The 25523-nt window shown below is 41.3% G+C and overlaps 2 protein-coding genes across 4 annotated transcripts; one reads left to right on the forward strand and one right to left on the reverse strand.

The window, feature by feature from the left end:
- Window positions 1–989: 989 nt before the first annotated feature.
- ppap2d (phosphatidic acid phosphatase type 2D) lies at window positions 990–17389 on the reverse strand. Its single transcript, XM_026349451.1, has 6 exons — window positions 16586–17389; window positions 5499–5656; window positions 5042–5328; window positions 4874–4931; window positions 3041–3217; window positions 990–2814 (listed from the first exon to the last, which is right to left on the reverse strand). The coding sequence occupies exons 1-6, from the start codon at window positions 16791–16793 to the stop codon at window positions 2710–2712; spliced, it is 993 nt and encodes a 330-aa protein (XP_026205236.1). The 5' UTR covers window positions 16794–17389; the 3' UTR covers window positions 990–2709.
- Window positions 17390–20395: 3006 nt separating this feature from the next.
- LOC113160209 lies at window positions 20396–22953 on the forward strand. Of its 3 annotated transcripts, none has more exons than XM_026357339.1 (4): window positions 20396–20652; window positions 21222–21278; window positions 21752–21815; window positions 22082–22953. In XM_026357339.1, exons 1-4 carry the CDS (start codon window positions 20398–20400, stop codon window positions 22453–22455), a joined length of 750 nt encoding a protein of 249 aa, XP_026213124.1. In that variant the 5' UTR covers window positions 20396–20397; the 3' UTR covers window positions 22456–22953. The 3 variants fall into 3 exon arrangements, with proteins under 3 accessions (XP_026213124.1, XP_026213133.1, XP_026213142.1); XM_026357348.1 differs by having other exon boundaries at window positions 21222–21260; XM_026357357.1 differs by having other exon boundaries at window positions 21222–21260; window positions 22094–22953.
- The last annotated feature ends 2570 nt before the right edge of the window (window positions 22954–25523 follow it).

A 25523-nucleotide genomic window follows, 5' to 3' on the forward strand; every position in this document is an offset into this window, starting at 1 on the left:
AGCACAGGCATATACGTTGCTCTGGAATGAAATGTGTCTCCTTAGTTACAGTATTATGAAACAAAACACGCCTGAAAACCACGATCACATTCCTTCCCACCCTGACACCCCACACCCATCACCCTCACTTTCCCTGATCTGCCACTCCATCTGCTCTGCCAACTGCTCTGTTAGTCCTTCCCTTTATTACTGCACCACTTTTCCTACGTCTGTCCCCCTTACTTCAGCGTTATGCACACACCCATTACTGAAGATCTCCCTCCTCTTTCCCTCTCTCTCTCTCTCTCTCTCTTTCTCTTGCCCTCTGTCTGATCTAGGCTGCTTTTTATTCTCCTCCCTCAGCCTGGAAGTGCACTGGAGGGAGAAGAAAGAAATGAAACAAAATGCCTCAGACACCCCAACCTCTATCTGGCTAAGCATCTCCATGGTAGCATGACCCCCTGGAACAGCCCATCATGCTCCACTGCACTCCAAAAGGACGGGGAGCTGGGAATGGGAAGGGGAGAGCTGTAGTAGTCAAAAAAAAAAAACTAGGAAAGTGCTGGAGTGCACAACAAGAGGTTAAATCACTTATCGTTTTAGTGTTTACATTCTGTTGCATCCCATATTTCCGTGCCTACTCAGAGTCTGTTGTCCCATTTGTAAATAATTAATAGTCGTACTACAAGCTGACTGACTTTCAAAGTGCTCACGAGTAGCCAGAGGCAAACAAGACAGAATACGTCTTGTGACATTGAGATTAAGTGTGTGTGTGTGTGTGTGTCTGGCGTTAGAGAGAATGTGGTGTTTTACTTTTCAGTTTGTTGACACTAAAAATAATAGAGAACAGAAGAAGTTTAAAACATTCAACATTCATTTTATTGGTTTGGGTCTTTTTTTTTTTTTTTTTTTTTTTGAGTACAGTGGTTATTTTTGCCTTTCTGGCATTCACAGACAAAACAAAACAAACAACAATAACTGGGAACACAAAAAATATAGCATTTTTTTTTATAATATCTGTGGCTCAGTCTAGTAGTTACAATAGCAAGTCTCCGTACCTGATCACATGTAAATACAAACATTTACATAAACACATAAAAACTCTCCAAAAAAAAAAATAAAAAAAATGGAACTAATACTTTTGAAATTTTCTGTGGTTTATAAAATGAAACATCTATTTACATTCAATTTGAATAATTATCATTTCGAGAAAACAAATATAGTGTAGGAGTCTGACATTAACAAAAATAAACACTGATTATTGAAACTTGTGATAAAATATATAATATTGATTAGAAGTAGAAGGTTCCATTATGTATGTTCAAGTGCTATTAATAAAGATGTGCAGGAGGGCTGCTGGGGTCGCAGCCACACTGGCTCTCCTGTCAGAGTGGCATAAATCAAGGTGCAGCTCAGAGTTTGGAGTCCAGGGGGAAAAAGTTACAAGTTAGGTCAAATTCAGTCAAAGCTCCACCTCTGAGATGCAGTCAAAGTGGTTAGTAGAGAAAAGTGGCAGTGAGGAGGAAGGAAAGTCATGTTCCTCCCCATCACTGCCTTGGTTACTGAGAAAAAGAGAGATAACATTGTATTACAGCACAAATACTGTTTTTTTTTTTTTGTTTGTTTGTTTGTTTATGGTTACATACAGATTAGTGACGTCACGTCTGGGCCACTGAATGTAAAAAATATTAGAAGTCGAAGCCAGTGCTTGTTTCTTGTCATTGCCAGTTCTTTCACTCTGAGCAGAGCAGTCTTCACATCTGACGTCTGACAGTGTCAGTTCACAGCTGCTCGGGTGAGGGTTTCCAAGCTGAACAGAGGATTAAAAACAAAGAGGAGCCTGGCATTTTCCCCTCCTTTCTCACCCAGCACCAAAAGAGTGAGCAGTTCTGCTCTGAAGGTTTAACCAAATGCACTGACCAAATGCGTCCATCACAGACAAAAACAAGTTCACACTGGCACTAGTAGCAGCTTCCAAAAATCCTCTTGAAAAATAGACCATTTGAATTTGTTCATATATAAAAAAATATCATCATCATGTCATATTGCTATGCAGTCCTTTTTCACTGGACGGGTTTGACTCACAGTCAAATGTGCTTGTGTGTGTGTGTAAGCTTGTTAGATTGCTGTAAATGGACAGTCACTGGGCACGTTACCAGGTACACCTGTACAATCGAACACAAGGTTATCATTTCTCAGGTTTTGTTCAAACTGTCACAAATGTCATAAGTCTGCTATATGTTTATTGTTGGTGTGCATTATATTAAGAGGTGCTTCTAATGTGTTTTTCTGCCTCGTTTATGTAAACGCGGTGGTCAAAACCTTACAAACACCTCTTAACACAATGCACGCCAGTACAAATCCACTACACACTATGACCTCAATAAAAAACACAATTATTACACAATTAATTATCAATAAGAAACACTTTTCTTGCAGTTTCTACAACAACTTCAAAATGATAACCTTGTCAAAGTAGAAATTATGGTTACAGGTGTACCTAATAAAGAGGCCACTTAGTGTATGTTTATATGTGTATCAGTATGCCCAAAATATCAAGCATGTGTTAGATTGTACCCCATCACTTTTCATCATTTCCTTCTCTTAGAGTTATTTCCCTTACGTAAAAACTAAAGTTTTTCTCTCTTCTCTGCTATCTGCCATTCTCCCTGTCTTTCTGCAGTCCATCTCCTCTTATCTTCCGATTCCTGGAATGACTGCACGTGCCTGCTAACAGACAGTTTGCTGACTGGACAGTGGACTCTCCAGGGACATGCTTGTGGGAGACAAGTCTGGGCGGTTGCAGGGCTTAAACATGGAGGAGATGTGGAAGGCCTGGAGGCGCAGACACAAAACATGTTAGGTGATATACACAGACCACACAGGCTGTCAATCATTCACTGTTTATAGCAGCAAGAGAGATCACAGTGAGAAAAACGACTCGGGGAGAGCCTATTGTTTAAGATAGCTTAGACGGCAGAGAGGAGACAGAAACAAATCCTGTGTGGACAGAGATAACTGTTGTTCAAGACTATTTGGACAAAAGCGATTTTCAACATACCACCCAGTATGCAGTGAGCCCTCCTTGGACGAAGCCTGTGAGGACATCAGTGGGGTGGTGACGGTAGTCAGAGATACGAGTCAGGCCAGTGTAGATGGCGATCATCACTAAGAGGAACTGTATTAGTGGCCGCAACAGCCGAGCTCCACGCCACGACAACCGCGCCTGCAGGTAGAACTGCAAAAAAAGAAGGAAAACATTGGTATCACGCTGATGCTAGTGTTACAATCACTATAGACACGTTAAATTATGCATTTGGGTGCATTAATGTATGGCCCACAAACAGAGACTGATGATTACGCTTAATGATTCAATAAAGTCAGAGCCATATATATATATATAGCCTGAAATATGGACATCAACTTAGTGTGTTGCCCAGAGAGGAAAAAGAAGCTTGGCATGAGTCCATTAACGCGATCTGAACCTCATTTCCTTCTTTTGTTCGCTCTCATCTCCTGCATCAGTGCTACAATAAAGAATGGATGTTTGTGTCTGTAAAAATGGGGTCACAGGGCGAGTGTGATGCAGAGGCAGGGCTCGCTTAATAAAATAGCTTGAGGTCTGTCGGGACTCATCAGCCGCTGGACAGCACATGGCCTACATTCCTGCAAGGAGACTCTGCCTTACCAGGTTCTCCTCTTCCTTTCCTAACCCAAGTGGGAGCAGGTGTCACTCTTCCTGCCTTGAACTCAAGCAGCTGGCCATGGTTCGGGTGGCGTGTAGCTACAGGTTTGGCCTTTATAGTCTGATGAAACACTAGTTAGCAGCTAACTTGCATGCAAATTTGTGTGTCTGTGTCTATGGTGTGTGTGTGTGTGTGTGTGTGGAGAAACAGTGGAGTGAGATTTGGTGAGGAGAGAAAACAGGGCTAACAAACACTGAGGCCCTTGTTTTTCTCAGTGCATTTCTTCCCTTCAGTTCTACAGTCTTTTATTCCTCTTATTCAGTCTACCCCTACTCATGCTTGTCTGTCTTTTTTTTCTGGCGAGGGAAGAGTTTCTTTTCATTTGGCCTTCTACAGTGCACAAGTACAAACAGGCGAGGCACTTTCTTTTTACGTCTTCACTTGATTTGTTTTAGCTGTACACACCAAAATGTTTAAGTCACCTAAAACTATCATCTAAGGGTTACTAAGGGAAAATACATGAGAAATGCGAACACTTTATGGATAATAATCTGCTTTTGTGTCCCTCTAACTGTCATTTCTCTCCCACAATGCACCCATGACTACAGGGCAGTGTGTTGAGAGAGAAAGAGAAAAAGAAAGAGAAAGAGATGAAGCGATGGGGGAAGCTGAGGGGTTTGGAGAGTGTCTATTGCTGAAAGAAGCCTGTCGATCTCTCAGCAGGCATATTCAGCCCTCCACCCCCTCCTCTAAATGAGACCCACAACAAGGCCTCCTCTGTCTGCGTAGTCTCTTCATCTATTCATCTTCCCCATGGAAAACATTCTCCCTCATTCCCGAACTCCCCCCACCCCCTCATCTGTCTCACCAGTTCTTTCGGTTTGAAGCGGGACGCCTTGGGTGAATTTCTGTTCTCCCAGTTTTCCTCCTTCCCGATCAGGAAGCGTGAATAACATTTTACAGTGTTGTGTGTTTGCACATGTTTAATTAGCATTCCTAGTTAATAGTTACACAGTGCTCTCAGCCCCTGGGGACTGGCGTTCAGTAATAACAGAAATGAAAGTGAGAGCGGTAATATTCCCCCCGATGCTGTAAACACAGGACCAAATGCTGTAACTATACACAAGCTTAAGTGAATATGAAGGTCACATTCCAGATGTGTGTGCGTGTCGGTGTGTGTGCATGTTTGTAAACTTGAGGTGACTTACTGCCAGATAGAGCATGGTGTACATTGCAAAGGAAGCATGGCCAGAAAAAAAAGACTTCCTGAAAGAGAAGATCAATAGGAGTTGCAGGTTACACATTCACTCAGTGAGTCGAGTAACTGTATACCCCACCTTTTATAAACACGCCAAATCTTTTTTGAGAACACTCACCTCGCCTCTTCCACCAACTTCTGATTAGGCTGCCTGCAGTGGACCGGAGGCACGTAGCTTCCCAGAGTACAGTTGATGGACGCATAGGTGATGTTACAGACGGACAGGAAGTTAGGTCTCAGGCGTCCCACACTTAGTTTGGCCATGTTCGTGAGAGACTGACCCACACAGCAGCCAAACAGGAAGCTCCCGAGCTCCTTGTACAGGCATGACACATAGCGATTTCGAACAAAAGCCCGTGAGCGCACATCTCGGAAACGCACCCGGTAACATTCACCCAGTGCGATCTGAGAAAGGAAGGGAAGGCGCTTAAAATAACTCTCACCACACAACTGAACGGATACTGAAATTGTGACAGTATGTTAGTTTTACTCAACCTTCGCAAACAAACACGCTCCGTTGCATCATATTAAAGTGATGACATGTCTAACTCACTGTATGACAGATCATGTCTTACCGCTAGGCCAGTGATGGCGATGCCACAGGCAATGAGCAGGTCATCAGGGATGGCCTCTCTCTCCACGTAGGGATAAGTGATGCTGGAGTCCCCGCAGAAGAAACCTCGCATGTACGGCGTCACTGCCCTCAACTCACACGCAAAGAATGGGATGGATGCTAACAATATGTGGGAGAGAAGGGTGGGGTGGGTGGGGGGGGGGCAGACAAAAAAACAAAAGATGGCCTGATGAATGTCTGTGAGCATGTGACCTGTGCAACAAGGCACAGAGACAGCAAAACAGAGAGTTGATACCACACACTAACAGAAAACAGCTCTCTCCTGACAGGAGAGTGGCATGAGAGGCAACATGGAAAGGTGGGAGCTTTAAAGAGTGTCAATCATCTGGTGACTTCTGATTTCCAGATTCCCAGGTGACTAAGCACTCCACACATAGCTACTACCAACAGAGAAACAGGGAGAAGAAGAGGCGAACGACACAGACAGACGTGGAGATGGGCATGGCAGAGAAGAATTAAGATGAGGAAGGAGGAAATTATTAGTGAGCATGTTACACATATATACAATACATGTGCCAAAAGAAGACAATAAACTCAGTGTGGGAAAAAGCAAGGTATTGTTTAACAATGATATTTTGTTCCAAAAACGCATCGATTTAGTTTAATGCAAAATCTCACATCAGGAATTGAACTACTTCTCACTTCACTGCGTTTCCCGGCTGGTCACTAATTAAAAAAACTCAGTATCAGGTGAGAGGGAGTCAAGGTCTTGCTCGCTAGAACAAACACACTTCGGTAAACGTTAACTGGGTAAAAGTTGTGCAATAAATTAATGATCACAAAAAGGGTTTAACATTTGTAAACCCAGAAAATGTAAGCTAAAGCAGCACAACACTGTGTACTAATGTACTCACAGTGAGTAGATGTAAATGCTTGCCCAGCTTGTCCCATTTTTTTGTCCCCTATCCCATGTCCCCTTGTCACCCCTTGGAATGCAGCAAGAACGTGGGACTAATCATTAACCTCTGTGCCTCTCCCTGTCATCCCAGGCCTGCTGGTTAGCTGGAACGCACCCAGGCCAAAACACTGCTCCTGCCAGGGAATCTCTCAGACTACGTGACTGAGTAGTGAACAGGACACACACAAAAAAGGACAACACACAAATATGCACTCACACAGACAAACAATGGCATGCAAACATGTATTTAAAACAATTAAACCCACAAATAGCAGAACATGAATATCTTGACTAGGTGTCCATTAGTAAGATTATTCTGTGTGCCTTTTATCACAACTATTAGTTCCACAAATAAAACACCCGTACAGCTCATACAGCCTCACTGAACTGATGCATCACAGCAACACTCCTTCAGCACAGGAAACATATGAAGACTGGATTACTAAAACTAGACGGTATTCAAAACTGTGTGTAAGTTTCTGTAAACAAAGTCGTGCTGCCCTAAAGAAAGACAAAACACAGATAAACGCCGGCCCACTTCCATATATTTTAAAATGGACCTGAATAAGGAAGTGAGTGCGGGAAAGGGAGTGGGAAACACGTCGTAGGGAGATAGCAGAGGCTGTGACGCCAATAAAGAAAGAGATAGGAAACACCTCTCATCTGGCCCCAATATCTCACTCATCTCAGTCAGTTGCCACGTCTACAGGCGTCTCCACATACACCTACACATACTCAGTCACGCACTGATATGCATACTGGCACATGCAGTGCATGTTGTATTCTGTATTGTACCGCATCCATTCACCGCTTAATTTATTTTATTCATACACGTCTATTCATACCCTGAAGTTCTGGTTTGGACTCACTTTAGAATTCCTGCATCTACAACAAATAGCTATAGTTCAGTCTAGCAGAATCTTTGGATTATTACTAAGAGTGTACTGGGTACATCTTTTAATCCTTAATATTAATATTACATTAAACAATGTGCTTGAAGTCATTCTAATTAGTTTATATAAGAAGAAATGGCTAAGGTTCAGTTCTGGCTCAAGCAGATGTGGATCTTTTTCATTTGGTTATTGTGCTTAAACATACGTTACACACAAAAGCCACAGCCTGCTGTCTGGTCACCCTTGTCTTTTTTGCATTCTCAAATTTATTCTACCATAGAACAAATTGTGTTGTATTCAAATTTGGTTAATTTTATGGCACATGTTCTTCCTGTTCATAGCACATAGCAAACATTAACCATCCATCCTCTGTGTCCTCATGAGATTACAAAGTACACCCAGTCCTCTCTCAATAATCAATACTGATGCACTGGCAGAGAGATAATGGACAGATTCTCCATAAAAGCCCAAACACTGAGTACAAGTAGGAGTATGGACTTTTTAAAGGATCATCTTCAAGGCATATGGAGGTCTGATGGGAACCATGAAGTGCTGAGCCATATATTGTTTTATGAACTCTGGCCTGCCAATAAAACAGCTTGTGTTGTTTCCCCATTTTTGCAAAGTTTTTCAATAAAATAAATCCCCCACATGTAAATCAACCTTGGGTTGACAATTTCTCAGTGCTGAATGATAAACATAAAAACGTGAAAGTGCTAGAACCCACATGCAAAGTTAGTGATTATGTGCAGAATCCTGTACAAATTTCAAGCCCCTATGTCACAATCAACCTCTATGCTTTACAACTACATTTTCACAACAAGATACAAAAACACCCCAGAGACATCTGTCAGGCAGCTGTGAGCAAATCTCTGCACCTGGCCAAGACATGCTCAAAAAGAGCCAAGCCAGGAAGGCCTACACAAGGGGACCCAAAAGGAGGCGGAGGAGTGGGTCGGCTTACAGAGCCAGGCCAAAATGTGCTGCTCGCTGGGCCTGACACTCAGAGCAGGAATGCTTTCAAATAGTCAAAAGGAACAGAAAGAAAGAAGGGGGAAAGAAGAGAGGGAGGGAGGAAGGAAAAGAGGAGGAATGAGAGCCGAGGGGATATGTGCCTCACTCTGAGAAACTCTTCTGGTTCTAATTTACACATCTATGACCACAGCCCAGAATGAGCTCACTGTGAGAAGAGAACAACAACAAAAAGCAAGAAATAAAAAAATATATGGAGAAAGTTATTAAAGGCAGTGTGCGCAAAAAGGGCAGGTGGTTGTTATAATGCTAGACATCTGCTGATCAATACAGAAACTAGGCTAAATGCATGGCCAGGAGGCTAGCACATTGACAAATGGGGTGAGGGCTATAATACTGGAGTGGGAGAAAACTGGAAAGATGAAGCCAAGAGAGATGCGGCAAGGGCTTCTTTATGAAGAACAGCAGACGGAGGCGATTAGTGGTGGTTCTGGAATGTGAGGGTCAGAAATCTGGGCTCTGCTGGGACCCGCTCTGTAAACAGGACCCCGCCTCAGCCAGCAGAATACCCCAAACATACATACAGATTCAACACACACTCACATACACATAAAAACCACACATGGCTGCAAACAAACCAAACCAGAATTCACACAGGCTAATAGACAACCAAACAAACCGCAAAGGAACCACCAGCACCTGGGAAAAAAAACACAACCCAAGCAGCTAAATCACACCAGAGCCACATAAAAACATACAATTCTAAACACACGCACTGGGGCCAACAGCCCCATCACTATCACAGACCTAAATAAACTCTGTTTACTGTGGACGCTGCTGGTGTGGGGCAAACAGCCCGTGCATCTGCATAGATTAGCATGACACCCAGCCTACAGCTATATCTAATTCACATTAATGGTTATCTGTGTCATCACACCCAATAATATTTGACTGCACAGGCTTTGTTCTACATTTGCCCTTTGATAGAACTGGAGGACAGACAATCGGTGACCTCTCAGCACAAGCCCATCTGGTCTGTAGTATAAACTAGGCTGAGCTTGGGCTATAGCCCAGCTTGTTGCAGCTTTCTTCAGGGGTGGTCAACCCTCGCTGGGCCGCTCACCAGCTTGCATGTGCCACTGCTTCCCAACAACAATTTACCTTTGAGGCAAACTTGCAAAAAAAAAAAAGAAAAGCAGCTAAACTGAATCATGAAGTGTTGTAACTCGAATTTCTGCAATCTGGGACTCTACATGAAACCATGTAGCAGCCTGTCTAATATTTCCATAAAACAACAGTTGGACTAGGTGGGCTTATATATTTAATTGTGCAATAATGATTTCCACTGAACTGCATAGGCGCCATTTGATCTGTCGTTTCATCCATTTGCTATCCAGCTTGAGTCAGGTACATTAATGACAAAGCCAAGTCTTTTATCTCTCGCCCAATATAAAAAAAGTCTTTGTTTGATAAGCCAGTCTGGAAAGAGACTCCGTGCACAGCCACAAAAGCCCAAGCATAAAGCAGAGCACACAGAACACACACATACTGGGGCAGGGAATGCTTACACATGATGATATCCTTTTACATCAAGGCTATGATTATGATTGGCAACCATAAATAACAAACCCAATTAAAAAGTGCTGTGAATTTGTCTGTGAAGGTGGTTCTTCCTGCTGAACCAATGCAAGTAGTATAGAGATGGGATGTGGGTGGACAGAGCACCCCTGCACTGACACACCCACTTCTTTTATTGTAATCGGCTAGCTTTTTCTGAAGGACTGATCTGTTTTGTCTGCCCTGATGGGTAGCACAAAGACATGAATCAGTGAAGAACAAAAAGAGACTGAGGAGTCATAACAGTCCTGGATCTTTGGTAACCATACACTATCATCACCATCCGCTGCAGCTGGACATGCAACTTTATTTGGTGCATGTCTCTTCAGCAGTTTCCCACTACTAAATATATCACATTACCCTCTCCTACTCCTACAAAATGTATAACTGTAATCAATAGCAGGCCATTCTTCCCTTCCTCCATACACATTGAGTAAAATCAGCTGTGCTTCTGTCACATTCAAGTGATGCAACCTCACAGATGTGTCCTTTTCTAGGCATTTTTGGAAAATCAGCTTTTAAAAAGGCCCCAAAGATACACAGTTGACTGAAAGGACCGTGCTAGACAAAACCCCTAATATTTTATTGAACTCAATAACCTCACAGGGAGCAAAAGAATACATGTAAAGTACAATGTTTTTAGAAAGCAAGGTAGTTCAAACTGACTTTATGTTTCTTCAGACTCCACAGTCTCAACAGGAGAGCTGTTGCTTGCCCCTTCCACTGTTACTGTTGCAGCTGGCCAGTGGAGACATGCTTCCCACAGCTGCTTCTGTTCTCTCCACACTTCACTGACCTGCTTCCTGGAGGCTGGCTCTGGAGTTCAGGGCATGTGTGGTGAGGCTGTCTGTCTGCCTGTCTGATTCAGCAACAACATAAAGGACCCGCCACTATGGTATGTACCTTTGAGCCTCTAAAAGCGGCCTCTGCTGATTTTTGTGGTTTTCAAGGTAAGGGTGTGCATAGTGAGGTGAGGGGTGGCAGTCTGCAATGTGAGAACAACACTGAGTTGTGGTTTAGACTGCAGACAAGGTGTTTGGCATGAATCAGCCTGATTGTGGTAGTACTGTATGTATGGAAAGAGTTGAGGCCTGCAGTTCTGTTTTGTCTGTGTGTTTTGGTTTGCAGGGGAACATGCAGCTGGAGCAACTTCAGAGTGAAGCAGAAGATGAAGGAAGGGAAGGCTCTGGCAGGTGAGATGTGACACAATGATAAAATGGTCCTGATGATGAAAAATCATGCAATGGCGCCAATGGGGGATGTCTATGTTTTCTGAAAGGGGAACATACAGAGGCGAGTCATTAGTTCTGACAGACACAAACACAGGGCTACAGGCTGAATTCGGATTCAGGTAGATACTTTATGGTAAGCCTCTCCAGACCCATTCTAGCTAATGAGCACGGAGAATTAGAGTGCTATGCACATCTTTATTTGCTCATTACAGCTAATACCTATGGACCACTCTGGGCACTTATGGAACCGTCACCGAGGAGAAGATTGCAGCTGTCTCATTAAAGGTAAATTTGAAGCTATTTGCTGTGTAAATCTTTTCTATCCTTCTCTGAGTGCTACTTCCTCACTAGAACATAAACAGACAACTGTGAATAAGACCCCTCAGGCGCCCCTGAGTCTGACCCCTGACCCCTACAGTAGATCCTCCAAGATTTTTTCTCTTTCCACGCCTCACTCTACTATCTCTCCCTGGGGCTGTTCACTCATTCAAGCTCTCACTTGCCCCTAAGCCTACAAGCTACTAAGACATTTCAAGGCCTAAGCTAGGTCTTGTGAGCTAATGGGTGCAGGAAGACGTACTGACAGCAAAGTGCAATGAATGTGAGCATGTAGTCTGTCTAAAGACGAGTGCAGCTAATGGATTCCCTATGTTTTATCTCTGGAGTGCGTCAAATGATGCATTAATATACCAATAAGGGAGAGTAGGCAAAATCACTTCTTCCACTACCTAACAAGTTGACGGAGCCATTTTTAATGGCTCTCAATATGTCAGCCACAGAGTGACACCAAAGAGTTTCATAACTCTGAGGCGTGTTTGATTAAGGACTAAAATGTGCAGCAAAACAGGACCGGCGAATTTGTCAACAAACAACACGCACATGTCAGCTGTAGTAGGATGTTCATGTTAGCAGTCACGATGACACACACAACACCCACACCCACACTTTTACTCATAAGCACGCACACACAATGTAAAAGCAATTTAATATTCCTTACACACCGGCATGCTGTGACGTGTTGACCTCTTGCTGTCTCACTTACTTGGCAGCTTTCACTGCCAAAAGAGCAGAACTAGGAATCATCTAACATAAACCCGCCACTCGCCCTAAACACACATACAGACAAAAAACACACACACACCTTCCTACATTGCTGGAACACCTTTAGTACTAAAACAGAGATTGTCTGAATACAGGAGGGAAAAAAAAGAAAAGGCAAGAGAAGAGATAAGAAGAAGCCCTTTTATAATTCAGATTAGTCAGGTAGATAGTGGTCCTCTTGTCCTAGCATGCTCCTTCACATACTAGAACAAAAACAAATGCTGAATCAAACAATTCCAACTTTCTCTTTCTATGGTTTTCAGGAACTAGTTGTGTTTTTACTACTGCTTAATATCACTAGCTTGTTCTTAATAGAGAAGGTTATGCAATGTGCCTACAGAGTGAATGATTTTACCTGGCAGAAGTATTTAAACAAGCATGAAACTATTTCACAATTAACCTCAACAATGAGGTCAGTCCTGCTGACAATCATAATTTTTCTCTAAGCCATATAAGATAATAATGGGTTTTCAAGCACCCCTTCTAATTATTCCCAATTACCTAAATTCCCCAATTAAGAGAGGCAGTAACTGGCTTTACTGGGGTGATGACAATGTAACGACCAGCTGTGCCGAAGGGAAAACAGCAGTGCAAGATGAAGAAGCCTGTCCCTGCATGCTTGGTAGATAAGACCAACACTCCTGGCCTCTCGGTGGCTGGACACTAGATCTAAGATGCAGCCACGGGGCACAAATTCTGCCAGTTCTCCAACAGTAAAACCACCACAGTCTTACCAGGAATGTATGGACACACTTTAACACAGGAGCAAACGCTGAACAGATTAAGACATTTGCATCCCGCAGCTTACAAGGAACGCACTGACACTGAGGTGAACCAGAAAAATCTGTGAAGCATTGTTTAGATGCATGTCATAACACCTCCATAAACAAAGTTGCCTTATTACTAAAGTATAACACGGTTAAACAGGCCCATGTAACCTGAGTCGATGCCTCAGTTGATGTTCTCAGTATCCCAGGTTTCCACACTCCATGTTCCTCCATAACACTACACTAACTTTAAAGATGAAGTAAACACTAACACACATGGATAAGGCTGTCAACAGCACAGGACACAGTTGAATTCACTCTCCGGCTGAACATAATGAGGACTGATGCTTCAGGGTAAAATACCACAGTTACAGTAGTGAATGAGCTTCTTTAAAGATTAATCATGCTGGCGGTTCAACTGTCTGAAGGGAGTTAATGATGGCATTTTTAAAGGAAATTTGGGTTAGTCACAGATAAGACGGTTCAGCCAGATGAAGAGTCCAATTCATTACCAATAAGTGAAGGCATTCACAGACAAATACCCATAGATGAGTCAGGCCTGATTGCTGCCTTGATGGTTAACAGGGCAGAGACATGCAGGATACAACCAGGCAGACACTAATCTGGCTGGGTGATGTAAACTATACTGCTGCTAAAAAATTACGAGAATACTTAATCATTGCGTCAAGTCAGTTAAACATCAGGAATATCAATCTGTCTATTTAGGAAGCGTATTGTAAATTGTAAATCACTTTCACTGCATTACTACAAGATGACGCATCCATGACTGACTGTCAGACTTACACTAGTGTGGTGCAACAAACTACTGAACTAATTACACATATATTTTAGCTACAACTACACAAATGAGAATACAACATCAACAGGTCACATCATAAAGTCTTAAGTGATAAAAACTCAATGAAGTAGGCAGAAAAGAACAGACAATAAATCAAATATTTCCTTCACAAAGTTGGGCGATGCAACAGGACAATTAATGAAAACACAGGAGCATGTCTACAATAGAACAGGCTTAAAAATAAAAAATCTGCCTTTTGAGTGGCCAAGTCAGAGCCCAGACCTCAACCCAATAGAGATGTTATGGAACGACTTGAAGAGAGCCACATACGAGACGTCCAAAGAATATGACAGAGCTAAAGGAAGAATGGGCTAAACTTCCTCCTGAACAATGAGCAGGTCAGGAAGTGCTTGGTTGAGGTTATTGCTGCCAAAGGGGGGTCAACCTCTAATTATTTCCAAAGGTTCACATACTTTTTCTACTAGTGCTATGCTTTTTAGGTTATAATTTTATCATATGTGTAAATACTCTTGACTTCAATTAAGATCAGATCACATTTTAGGGCAAACTGATGAAGAAACCACGAAATTCCAAAAGGTTCACATACTTTGTCTTGCCCCCGTATGTTTCAGACATAAGATCTCCTATCAGCTGTGTCCAGCTTGACGCTTGGTGCTCAGTGTTCAGGAATCTCGTCATAGGTCAGAAAAAAGGGGTCAAGTCACGCAATGTTGTGAGAAATCAAGTGGCGTGCTCATTGTGTATCATAGGAAGAGAACTGAGAGAGATCATTTCCTTTGTTGTACTGACTGTTTGCCAGCCACTTCCTACACACAGAACAAAGCTAGTGAGAAGTGTGCATAGAGAAGAGCTAATAGCATACCTGCAGGGGTTAAGAATACAGCAATGAAACTAACTGCCTCACGCTGCTGTTTTGCTTGCTGGACTATTTCCTATGCTTTAACTGCCAACAAAGTGGAGACCTGTTGGTCTGCCTTGACGGGTTCCGCCTCTCCCTGGTTTGCTGCCGGTCCAAATATCCACTCACTCACACAATACTGATGCTCTCTTTCTTGTTATACGGCGGTCGCGTGAGATGACAGCATGAAACTCGTGAAATTATGTTCTGTTGTTTCACAAAGTGCGTCAGTTCACCGCAGCAGGTGCCAAAGGGAGCCACCAGCCTTCTAGAGTATTTCAGATGAATTAAGTACATTTACTCTAAGTACTAAGTACATTATATACTTAGTACTTAGGATACTGGCGCACAGAGTATTCCCATGTTGTCAGCCTTTTATGCCACATCATTTTAGTTACATCGGGAATAATTCTCCTACATTTATCTAATAGTTATAGTCACTATATTCTAGTTATAATAAGCGTATTACTTACAGTAGTTTTTAGATACATCTTATCACTTTCATTAATGTCACTCAAATACTTGAGTGACATGAAGTATTTGAATAAGTGGATGTGGACACAGACAAAGTATTAATTGATGAATGTGTAATTGAATCTGCAATTGTATTGATATTACAGCGAGTTTAGACTGCAGTTATCGTTCTACTTCAGATGACTTATACAGCTCATTTCATTGGAGGACTCTTCCTCTCTATTATTATATGTGGTCTTATAACAATCCAGCTGCAATAGTTAGCTAATTAATCAGTTAGTTAACAAATGAATTGCCAATTGTTTTGATAACAAAGCAAACACTGAAAAATATTTTAAAAAATGTACTGTGTCCCAGAGTCTTTGCTGCTTCCTTGGTCGTGTATATTAAACTTTTTTCTAACTTATGGATGGAACCATGTATGATATTAGTCAATAATATAACAACCCAGAATAAAATTAAAGATTAGCTGTCGCCCTGATTTTAAAGCGTTGCCATTTACCAAGCATAAATGCCAAACAATAAGCAATAACAAGTTCATTTTTCCCCATTGTAAAGAGAAAACAATTGAATCTGTGGCTGCTGGTGCACAAACTAAGCAATAAACAGTCTTTTTGCACAATAAACTGTAAAAATGTCTGGTCTAGAAAAAAAGGATTAATCCTTTTGTCACAATTCACTTATTAAAGCCACTGGGAATTTATGTTGGCTTGCTTACAGAGAAGCTCATTTGGACCACTCCTTTGTTTATGTTTATGTCACTGTCCTCTGAGTTGTTGTGCACATGTTGTTAGTGATGCTTCTAATTGCCTGGTTGCTGTGATTGAAATGGTAGGTGTGCACCGCTTTCTGAGGACTGTGGGTCCAATTATTTTCCAGTGACATCAGTAATCCTGCAGTGAGGGAGGCTGAAGCGCGCAGTGTACAGAGAAACAACACGAGCACGTTTTCATCCCAATTCCCACGTTCTTCTCCCGGGAACTTTTGGAGTTACCATGGAAACAGATGAATTCCCGGGACCACTGAACCCCTGCCTCCATCCCTCCCTCCTGCTCCACGTGCACCGCAGGGACAAAGTTGCGTGTTTCCTGAACCTTTGAACTCTTTCCATTTGACTTCTGGAAAAAAAAAAAGCTCTGCAGCTTCGTTCACTGTAACAAACCCTCGCTCGAGTTAAAACCGTCTACAGAGCCAGAGATAACAGAAGCATGTTAAGAAAAACACTGTTTTAAGGAACTTTAAAGTAAGTTGTAGGTGGGCTGTAACGTTTATACTGGAATCATGGAGAAGTGTTTGACCTACAGGGTCAACAACAATTCAGCATATATTTCTAAATCGGCCTAGTGGTGCTCTTACCGACAACAAGACATATTACATCCAAACCGACAAGCATCTTCCTCTTCGTGCAAAACGAGCTCTGCTCCTCGGACTGACTGAGGAAATGTTTCCCAGCTCCGTTCTCCTTCCCTTCCCCGGCTCCTCCGCTGTCAGCCAGCCGCAGCTGGAGCTCCGCGTCCCCGGCCAGCGTGTTGCCGTGCGTACCGGTGGAGTTCAACTTCTGCATGTCTGCAGCTGAATCGGCTGTTGTCCAATTGTTTTAACAGTGGTTGAAGTGAGTCCGGTTTGTCGTAAGTAGCTGGCGAATGATGGTAATTCCCAAAGTTTTCAGTCCCTCCGTCGGCGCAACACATCCATGTCCAGCGTTGCCCAAAGTTTGACAGCAGCAGACTGCGCTCGCTGAGGTGACGTTACACTGTCATAAAAACACACACAAGAGTGTGGAGAAAAGCAAAAGTGGGAGCTACTTTGGAAACAAGCGGGAACGAGAACATCGGAGTAAACTCCAACTCGGTGAAACTTCAACTTCTTGTCAGAGGGAGCGCGTCGTAGCCGACTCCCTGCTCCCCAAGAGTCCCACACACAGCAGCAGTCACGTTTAGTTCATGTCAGGCACTCGTAAATAAAATAAAAAAAACAACACTTCTACATTGTCAGATGAAGTAATTTCTTGAAGAAAGTAAACGTGGTCCGGTGTTATTCCGTTTCACTTGACGCACGGCTCTAAACCAGCGCGGTAACCGACCAAACTGGAGCTCACGACATGTTCAATCCACCTGACCTGACAGCTGGGACTAGTTCCCTCCACGGAAATGTCTCCCGTCCCATGAAACCGCTCCAGCTACGTGACGACACGTCCCACATGAAGCTTCAGCTTCAGATTCTGCCCAAGGAAAGGTTGCATAATTTGCGCAAAGAGACCCAACAGCACAACTTGAATCTTATATCTCTAACCTATATTTACACTGGCATTTGAACAATCAATCTACTGATTTATTTTGGGCTTGACTCGACAGGAAAAGCAGCTTTTAATCCTTTATTCAGATTTCAATGCACCACCTGGGTTCTTTTATACAGGACTGCCTGTCAATCTGATTTTCCACAATATTCACTCTCCCTGTTTGACTGTCTGCCAGTTCACTAGACAGAAACATTTACACACATGCAAAATGCACTATGAGCAACCAAGATACTACACAGCAGCTGATAATTCACTAATAATTATGAAGCTAATGTAAGTTTATGATGAAATATATGTGGTGATACTTTCTTAACTCGATCAGCTGACTGTAGGGGCTTTTTGACTTCTCAGTGATCCACTACTTTTTAATATTGACTAATAACAAATAGACAGGGTGGGTGTTTCCTGCCACCTGGTGTATAAAGGCAGAGTCACAGTGGTACTTCCAAAAAAGTTTCCAGCATCAGGAGGTTGTAAATGTGGGTCTTCTGTGGTATACTGTCCATTAATGTAACAAAGAAAACCAATCACTACCATACAGCTCAACCTGCTCACCCTGTTCTTCACTAACTGCTCAGTAGTTGGGTTAAACTATTTCAATGAGAGTATAAGCAAAGGGGATGCGTTTGGACTTGCCATGAAAAATGAAGAAACTGAAAATGAAACAGAAACACGAAAGTTATGAGAAAGTAAAAGAATTTTTACTTTCCTTGATTTCATTCTTTCTCATTTCGATCTTATTTTCAGAGCCGATGAACTGTATGTCAAGTAGAAGGTGTATTTCCAGAGTTTGTCATACTTACAGTTATTGTCTCAAATCTGCCCGATGTCCTTGTTAAATAACACTTCTTTTCAATTCTCCACTGCCTTTTTAAGTGGATTTAAATACACTCCCTCTACCTGTGTCAACATCTCCTATAAGGAATCCCTCATTAAGTGGATAAAACAACCACTGAAACATCACATTCACACGTGTTTTAGCACAGTGCACAGTGTGACAGTAGCTTAAGTGATAATAATAGTATCTATCTGACATGTTCTTATTGTTCTTCAGTATCAGGTGTCACAGTTCGTGCGTTATTAATTTCCATCCACTAGATGGCTGTAAGTCATTATTTGTTGTGACAAAATCAGAGGAAGTAAACCTCCTGTACGTCATCAATAGTCATTGAAGAGTGGATCTAAAAAAGCACAGACACACACACACACACACACACACACACACACACACACAATGAGTGTCTGAGTTGAGTTGTAGATCTGTACTGTGTGTTAAAGGGTGCCAAATTTAGGTCTAATAAATATAATGATTACTGAATATTTCCACTATCACTCAGTTCTTTTACATGTGCTGCACTTACACCATCAGGCATTCAGATCTGATTTTCCATCCTTGTTTCATGTTCTGTTTCACTATAAACTAAGCCCATTACCACAAGTATTCCTCCTCGCCCACTCCAACAGTTTTTGTTCTGGGCCATTTTTTTTATACTGTAGCACTATGTTTCCTCCGTACTTCTCAAATGAAACTATGAATCATTCAGGGTTATACCATTCAGCTATGTTCTGCATTTTACAACACTTGAAAATGCAGAAGTTTCAAACATTGTTGTAACAGAACTATTTCCTTTATCATTTACATTTGTTAGTCATCAGGTTAAGAAATATGCAGGATTGCTCATTGTGCCTAATCATACACATGAGTAGATACTGCTGACTCTCAAAAATCCAAGTGCACTTCTGTTTTTTCTGTCATGTTTAAATGATGTGTTCTAGCTGCTATGACTTAAGTGCCACACACACACACAAAAACAACTCAGAAACATGTTGTTTGTTACTTGACCATTGCCACTTATACAGGTAGACAACTGCAGGTATGGTTTTATCTTTGAGCTGTCTCTTCAATGTATGATGACACATACCTGAACCAAAGCCCATCCTGTTTTGCTGCCATGAAACTTTCCCCCAGCTAAGTACACACGGAGAAAGTGAAACCACATCTACTGACCTCAAGCAGAATTTTGATGCAGGTGGGAATTTTCAAGAAGCGCAAATTGTAAACAACGTATGATGACATTTTGTTGTTCCACTACTGGGACATTTTGTTTCTTGCATTTTCTCTATTATTTTGAAATGTCAAATAAGATAATATTGATGATGATAACTATAGTGAAGGTCCCTTACTATATTTAGTGTAAATACCTTATTAACCACATATTACACAGTTATGTATGTAAAGTATGATTTTAAACGGTATAGTCTTTTACACTATAAAGGTGTCATTTCCTCTCAGAATGGCTTCTCAAAATGTCACTGTTGTTTCTTTTGTATGATGTGTATTATTTTTATTCCTAGAGTTTCTGAACTTCTTTGCTTTTTATTTATATAATAATATATAATACAGGAACTAAATGATAACATTTTATTCTAAAAGACATATGGCAAAAACCTGTACTTACATTCTGTACATTATCCTGCTCCAGGTCAAAAGTAATTTGTTATATACTTTTATTGTAAAATATTTATAAGAAAAAAAGAGAAATGGGTAGCAAAAACAGAAAGGCCATGACTTTCAAGAATGAGGATCCATATACAGCAACCCAAACATTTTCAGCACAGAAACCGAGTGATTCATTTTTAATGCGTTTATGTGAAAGTTTGCTCCTTCCTCCTCTCCATGATAGCAAATGTTCTTCCTACTTTTTGTGTGAGTAGGAGAAAGGGCCAGCCCCGTGATGTAGATACAGTCTGGGACTGGTGTGTTTGTCTTCACTAGCATACAGGGGAAAGTACCATCTAAATTACGTTTTGTTCTATAGATACCAAGGGCATGGTAAAACATAGTCAGACACCAGACCGTCCTCTTCACATGCACACTCTGAGCTCAGGAAGCAAACGCACACTGCATTGGTGCACAGCAGAGGAAACTCAGGACCTGTACAGTCGTCATCTGTCTTCCTGCGCTCCCCCGGCTCAGGCTGCTCAGAGCACTACCATCAGACTGACGATGCCACAGCATACCCAACATTCCCTGATCCATGTCCTCCTGTTGTGGACCACCATCCTATCTATTATCCAGATTGTGTTCATCACCTATTTCTTCACAAACCAACATCACAGCATGGTGAGACATCTCAAAATCTTCTCAGACTGGATTTCCATGAATGTTAATGTGTCTTATGATCGTGAATGATGAGATGAGAATTTCACACTGTAAACTTATGCAGGAGCTTTATGCGGACAATGTGACACTTAAATGAAATACCATAGAAAAGGACATAAATGTCAGTACTGGTATGTTAAAACACCTGAGCAGTGTGTCTGTTCTTTCTTGTGGTTTCAGTAGTAGCACAGCTGGTGAGAAATACAACCCTGTCTGTGGTTGCAGCAGGTTACAGACCCCTTTCACTCCCAAACAGTGAAAACTGAAAATTCACTTTCAAGAAATGACAAAAAAAGGCAAACATCAAGTGATCATCACTTTTCTAAGCAAAAAAGCCTTAGGTATAGCTTCTAAGAAAATGTAATTAAATGTAAAGTTAATATTTTACAGGAATATGCTTGTGTTGGGCGCTTTAGTTTAGCATTGCCCCTCAGAGAATTAGTATTAGAGAGTTGGGTCAAACTGAATTCATTGGCACTTTTGTAATATTTATTATGAGCATATTTTGTGCTTCTTTTTTCCTTTCCCAGTCTCAGAACACTAGCGCTGTAGAACCAGAGCAAGCCCAGGTAAACAATACACCTTTGGTAAGATAAGCAAAGCTTCAGAGTCTGTGCTTCTTCTGTTGACCTGACTGTGTTGTGTTACGTATTTCCACAATAGGAAAAAAAATGTTCTTAGTAATCAGGATGCTGTTTTTCTGTTTTTGCAATCCCAACTTTCCCACTACTCTCAAATCCTGCAACCAAGGCATACTTCTCTTAGTTTATGTCCATTACTTCTGAGTTACCTATGTCACACAGTCTAACCACTCTCCTCACTTCTTGGAGGAAGCACAGTGACGTCATAACCAAATTCGGGGAAATGCCACTAAACTGAGCTGTTGTCTCTTTGTGTTGCTTCTGAAGATAGTGTATGATCTATTCTCACTTTTAAGGTGGAGGCACTTGTCTCGTACGTGGCTTCCATGTCGCTGATCTGTGTGTCACTCTGGGTGTCATGCTGGCACTGCATTTAATGTTGATATTTTGGGATTGATATACCTTTTCTCATTCAACAGTCTCTCCCCAGGCATGGATGTAACTTGGGAAAAATGCTCAACTTTGTGGCTAGTGAGACAAAAGGTAAAACTGTCCTATTTTGTGTATTTCCATACTCAGAATCCTCATGGTAAAGGCTGTAAAATGTTTGCATAATAAATCAGGTCAATGTGTTGGTAACCAAACTGGATTAAATATGTCCTGTTGAAATGCAATATGTAATCAGGTGTTATTTCATCAGTAATTTTAAGACACCTTCAGGAAATGTAATTTGCATTGTGTGAAATCATCACTCAATACAGGATATTCAGAATACAGTTCTTAGAAAACTAATTCACGGATATTTACAGTGTCTCCCACAGGTGCCAACAATATTACATGGTCAGCGAGGAATCCAGATATAGATCTTATCAAAGAAGAAAAGGAAGTTCTCATCGTAATGAAGGATGGATATTACTTCCTAAATCTTCAGGTGACACTGATGGATGATGCCAGCACAGAGCTCGGGGTCAGTCTGTTCTGGAACAAGAACGCCATCCTGCAGGGTTGGATTAAGCAGTCCACAAAAACTACAGGTCTCCTTGGCAAGGTAGAGACTCTCTCTGCTGGAGGAAAGCTGCGGGTCTCCATTAACCCAGTTGATCCCAAAAAACAACAAACATTTAGAGTTGATAACAGTGAAACTGTAACCCACCTGGGTTTTATGTACATGAAGAAGGAGTAGTAATAGATGTCTGAATACATGTACATTGTACATGGATTGTATATTCCAATCCATGGCATGTTCCAGGACACCTGGCCAGCTTATTTGACCCAAGCAGCAACCCCGTTCACATGCAAAGATGGTAAAGTGTGCTTTTTGTTCTCTTGTTATCAACCAGAACATACCTCTTTATGTGCCTTTGGTTCTCATGATCAGGAAATTATTAGTCAGCCGCGTCACAAAGAATGGAAAAAAAGCTGATTTCAACATTGAAGACAGGCTGGGTAAAAACCTAACCCCTTGAATTCCCGGTCTACTGAAAAGAAATTGCATTGATTCAATGTACAATTATTATTTCCAGCAAAGTAAATATACAGCATGCAGCCAAGGCTGGTGTAATCACTACACATCTGTTTTTCCTGCCGTTGTGTTTAAAGGGACACAACAAATTTCAAATTCTTTAAAAGCGAATAGTGTCATAGAAAGGATATTAGCTATAAGATAATAACATAAATAATACTGTAGGTTTGGGGGGGTGGGGGTGGGAGGGGGGTGGCTGGTGGGGTATTCCCTTTTATAATGCATAGACAAGAGCAGCAAGGTCGAATTGTTCTCATTGCTTCTCAAAATGTTGTCTCCAGGGAACACATTTTTCCCAGTGAAGCTGGTATTCAGAATGAACCAATCTCACTTGAATGTTTAATTTTACTTTCTTGTTGATTTCTTGTTTGATTTTTATATGTGCAGTAGTAAACTGCAAGAATGTATTATTCTTAAGTGCCACATCTGCTGGCAGAAAACCTAATTCTTTCAATCAAACTGTGTTATTTGCACAGCTCCTATTTGCTACTTGCTCATTTATCATTTGATATGTTCGAAGTGTGTGATATATATATATTTATGTTTATTTATTTATTGTTTAGAATTAAAATATCTACAGGATACAGGTATATACTGTATTCAACAAAATGTACAGGAGAGCTAATCAGCACAAAATTATGCACATAAATTAGTCATACTGTTAAAACCACCTAGTGGTTTTAATGTCATGGTAAACAGAGGTCAACATTTCAGCTCGATGCATAAAGGGTTGAGTAGCTGCAAACCAGTCAGTACCCATGCTAATCCTGTCCCCCACCAAATTAAAGTATAGTGGGTGCAGTAGTTGTCATGTAAATGTTGTGGCTAATCTGTGTACATCATCACAATGTATATCACTGTGTAGCATACATGCTGGAATGTATGTGCAATGTCTTCTTTATTCATTATTGTAAGAGTATGTAGCCTAAATGGTACAAGCTAGACAACATGATTGTTTTGTTACAACAACAAAAAATGCAAAATTGTGGCTATGATTTATTTGTTTAGACATGGTACTGTGGGATTCCTGTTTCATTTCACTATGATCTTGTAAAGATATTAAGAAATGGAATTCATTTATTTATTATTTGTGCAAAAATGAAGAGTCACAGTTGCACACATTAGCATTCCCGTTTCATAATCTAAATTTCAAAAAGTTAAATTTTGATGAGGAGAAATAACTCGACAGAACTAACCTCTGATTCTTCGTCACTACTTGTATCACACATGGTGAAATGTGAAATCACAAGTCACAGTGGTTTATGCGGAAAGTTTCGTGTGTTTAGAGATGTTGAAAGAAATATTTGGTTTTGTGAATGATGTTCAGTTTTTGCCTGCATCTCTGATGATATGTGTAAATTATTGCTATTAGGCAATTATAAAAGTATTGTTTTTTTAGTTCTGGGAAGCTCTATGCACATTTCTTTAAACTTAAACTTGACTACGTCAACATAACTGATGCCATGATAAAATGTAACAAAGTAAAAATATCTATATACATATATTTCTTCATAGTGTTTATTATATTTGATGTTTTTTTTTACCGAAAGCTCCAATGTGTAGCCTAATGGAGCAAATGAAATAACAACTATCAATAAATGCTTTTCTAAGTCATTTTTGGGACCCTGGAAGTGAAATATGAAGTGAAACTGAAAGGCCACAAGTTAAGAATAGGACCCTGCGAAATAATGAGTCAGTAATAGAAAGATATTGTGGGACCCTCCCTGACACATGCTTTCGAAGAACATACCCTCCTGATCCTGACATAGCAAAAACTCCAAATCTGTGCCTTACACAAACATGCAGCAACATGTCTACAGAACAAAGAACGGATGAGATATAGCACACAAAAGGTCACTGGAACATCGGGTTAGTCATCGCAGCCAAGACACACATTTTCCAGGTTACTGAGGTTTCGTCCGAAAACTCTTCTATTCCTATTCTCAGCCACAGAGTCCCATATCTTTTACCACTTAATGCAGAAGCTGCTGCCACCACAACTTTCGTTACTTAGATCCAAGATGTCGAATTCAAGCGCAGATAACAGACATACACCACCCACTCATTCTCATTTATTAGAAGCTCCTGCATGGGTTGTTTGTTCCTATCTTTGCTTTCCATTGCCCTGATCATGCAAGAGTGTGTATCCACATGAAGATGTAAGGTAGCTTCTCTGAAAACCCTCATCATCTCCATCATTTCCACCCTAACGTCACTGATACTGCTTGAGCGCATTGTATGACGTGTCTTCAGTGCTCAGTTACAGAACAACACGCTGTTTGAGTAACTGTAAGAAACGGCGTGGACAAACGCCGCACATGACAATCAAAGAGCTGCCAGGGTTCAAGATGGTGTAAGATATTTCTGTAAGACAGAGCGATGTCAGAAACTTTTCATCTTGATTAGAAGTTGTCAAAAATGTTTAAGCAAAAGGTGTGAATTTCTTTTTAAAAAAGATTTTCCAGTAAACTCTGCAGAACCTTGGACCCTCTCATACAACAGCTTGTAGTCGTGTCTGTCAGCACGCCATTGTTCTCTACTCTAGAGACCAACACAAGGGGACAGCATATACCTGTGGACTGTGTGCTATGTAGCCTGACCACCTCTTTCACTTTTGCTTTGCACACAACTGATGCTCTGTGCACTGCACATTACTTTCTATGAGAAAGTGACACATAATGGTTTAGTTCTTAAAAGTTGACATAGTCGTTGACAGATTGGTATCTGAT

Source organism: Anabas testudineus, chromosome 8 (genome assembly GCF_900324465.2).
Source record: "Anabas testudineus chromosome 8, fAnaTes1.2, whole genome shotgun sequence".
NCBI lineage: Eukaryota > Metazoa > Chordata > Actinopteri > Anabantiformes > Anabantidae > Anabas > Anabas testudineus.